The sequence below is a fragment of the Erythranthe guttata genome, chromosome 6 (assembly GCF_056151865.1).
Source record: "Erythranthe guttata isolate IM_541 chromosome 6, IM_541, whole genome shotgun sequence".
Taxonomy (NCBI): Eukaryota; Viridiplantae; Streptophyta; class Magnoliopsida; order Lamiales; family Phrymaceae; genus Erythranthe; species Erythranthe guttata.
Window position 1 is genome coordinate 5,876,943 of NC_142538.1, and position 2,204 is coordinate 5,879,146.

Here is a 2,204-nt window from a genome sequence, read left to right on the forward strand (position 1 = left end):
TTGATAACGGCTATACCAACGGAGATGGTTTTTTAGCACCTTATCGGAACACTAGGTATCATCTCCAAGACTTCGGTGTAGGGAGAAACACACCTCAGAACCATAAAGAATATTTCAACTTGAAACATGCTAAAGCACGTAATTCGATCGAACGCGCTTTTGGTATATTAAAATCATGTTGGGGAATATTAAGGAGCGCCTCGTATTACCCGATTAAGATTCAAAATCGGATAATAATGGCATGTTGCCTATTGCACAATTTCATTCGTACGACGAACGATTTCGATCCGGAAGAGAATGTCGTACCCGTTGAAATTATTAGATCAGATTCGGACACAGATTCAGATGGGGATTCGGACAGCGAGGAAACGTTCATAGAAAATGTGGAGCCGTCCGATGAGTGGACAGCATGGCGAGATACTTTAGCAATGACTTTGTGGAATAACAGGGCCCATCATACTCACAATTAAAATTATCACTAGTTTGGTTTGCTTAATCATTCTAATATGTCCTTCCATAGCAGTTTCATAATCTGTCTTGTTAACACTACTTTGGTTTCTTTGTGTATGCGTACTTGTGTAATACGTCCTGGTATTTTGTTGTTGTAAATCACTATTTGTTTGTATGGCTTATTATATGGTGCATGTATAACGATATTGACAACATGAATTGTTGTGTATAGGAATCACTATGTCGACTTCTATATCACAAAAAACGAGTGGCAAAACAAAGTCACGTTCGAATATAACTAGGCGAAGTTGGTCGGTTGCAGAGGAACAGGCGTTAGTTGCTTCATTAAAAGATATAGTTTCGCAAGGGTGGAAGTCTGACAATGGCTTCAAGACAGGTTATTTGGGTGTGTTGGAACAACATATGAACCAAAAATATCCTGGGACTAATCTGAAAGCTGATCCACATATTTTGTCTAAGATCCATGTATGGAAAAAACAATATGGCTCTTTATCTACTATGCTAACTCGGTCAGGTTTTTGCTGGAATAACGCTGCAAATACGATCGACGTCATCGACGATCAAGTATGGGATGAGTATGTCAAGGTATTAAACCAACTCCAACTCATTTAAACCTTTGATTAATATTATAATGTTAATAAAATTATTTCCCATTCTCGTAGTACGATAGCAATGCACGGACTATGCGTTACAAGTCGTGGTCTTTTTTCAATGACTGGACAATAATTTTTGGGAAAGATCGGGCTACGGGCGAGAATGCGGATACACTCCGTGATGCGGTAAACGAGTTGGAAAAACAAGACAAGGGTATAAGTGATGCCTCAGCCGGAGCTGAGTACAACCCGTTTCTAAATGCAATGACGAACGACGATGATTCGGAGTTCATGTCGTCAATGCATGCTGAAGGCACATCATCTTCCCGGCGACAAAAGGCAAAAAAGAAAGTACACAAAAGACCCCGGCTTCATGAAGATATTGATTCTCGAATTGTTGAAATGATGTCGGACATGACTAAGTCGTTTGCCGAGACAAATTCTACATTAGGAGAGCTTGCTAAACGTATTAGATTTGAGCACGATGCATCCACCACACGCAAAAAGGTGTTGGACGCACTTTCCACTTTGCAGTTGACTGTGGAGGACAAAATAAGCGTTGCTAAGGCCGTGTGCAATAGCCCAAATGAGTTAGACATTTTTTTTGGGTTGGATGAAAGTGAAAGGGCGGTAATGGTGAAAATGATACTTGAAGGACGCTATTGAAATTTGGTAAATTAGTCGCAATTTTAAAATTTGCGACAATGCAACAAACGTACTTTAAGTACACGGCAATATGTCTTTCATTTTGTACAATCATGACTCAATTATTTGTTCGTGTAATTTCTTAAATAGACCCTTTTGTGTAATTGTTTCAAGAAACCGTAGTATTACTTAAAGATATGGCAACTGACTAAGTTAGAATAATGCTAGCAATATAAAATATATAAGGAACATGGCTATAATCCAACATGTGGAAGATAACTGCAAGCAATATTTGTTCATTAACCATGTGTAAAATTACTGCAAGCAATATATGAGGCACATGGATATCACTCAATTTTAAACAAGATATAATTTACTAGAAGGCACATATTGAAATTAAAAATCCCCCCAGTACACTGAAAATTAGGGGTTCAACATTGATATGAACTAAAAAAAGGTCCATCACATTCATTCCTTAAAATATTGAATTTTACC

At 38.0% G+C, this 2,204-nt stretch overlaps 1 protein-coding gene across 1 annotated transcript; it reads left to right on the forward strand.

The window, feature by feature from the left end:
* The first annotated feature begins 632 nt into the window (after positions 1–632).
* On the forward strand, positions 633–1,899 carry LOC148769967 (uncharacterized). Its single transcript, XM_088818901.1, has 2 exons — positions 633–1,056; positions 1,134–1,899. The coding sequence occupies exons 1-2, from the start codon at positions 691–693 to the stop codon at positions 1,728–1,730; spliced, it is 963 nt and encodes a 320-aa protein (XP_088675027.1). The 5' UTR covers positions 633–690; the 3' UTR covers positions 1,731–1,899.
* The last annotated feature ends 305 nt before the right edge of the window (positions 1,900–2,204 follow it).

Bases quoted from the DNA above. Each gene is read 5' to 3' on its own strand.
- LOC148769967 (XM_088818901.1), top strand. From the start codon at position 691: ATGTCGACTTCTATATCACAAAAAACGAGTGGCAAAACAAAGTCACGT. The intron at 1,057-1,133 runs GTATTAAACCAA...CCATTCTCGTAG, and splicing joins TATGGGATGAGTATGTCAAG to TACGATAGCAATGCACGGAC.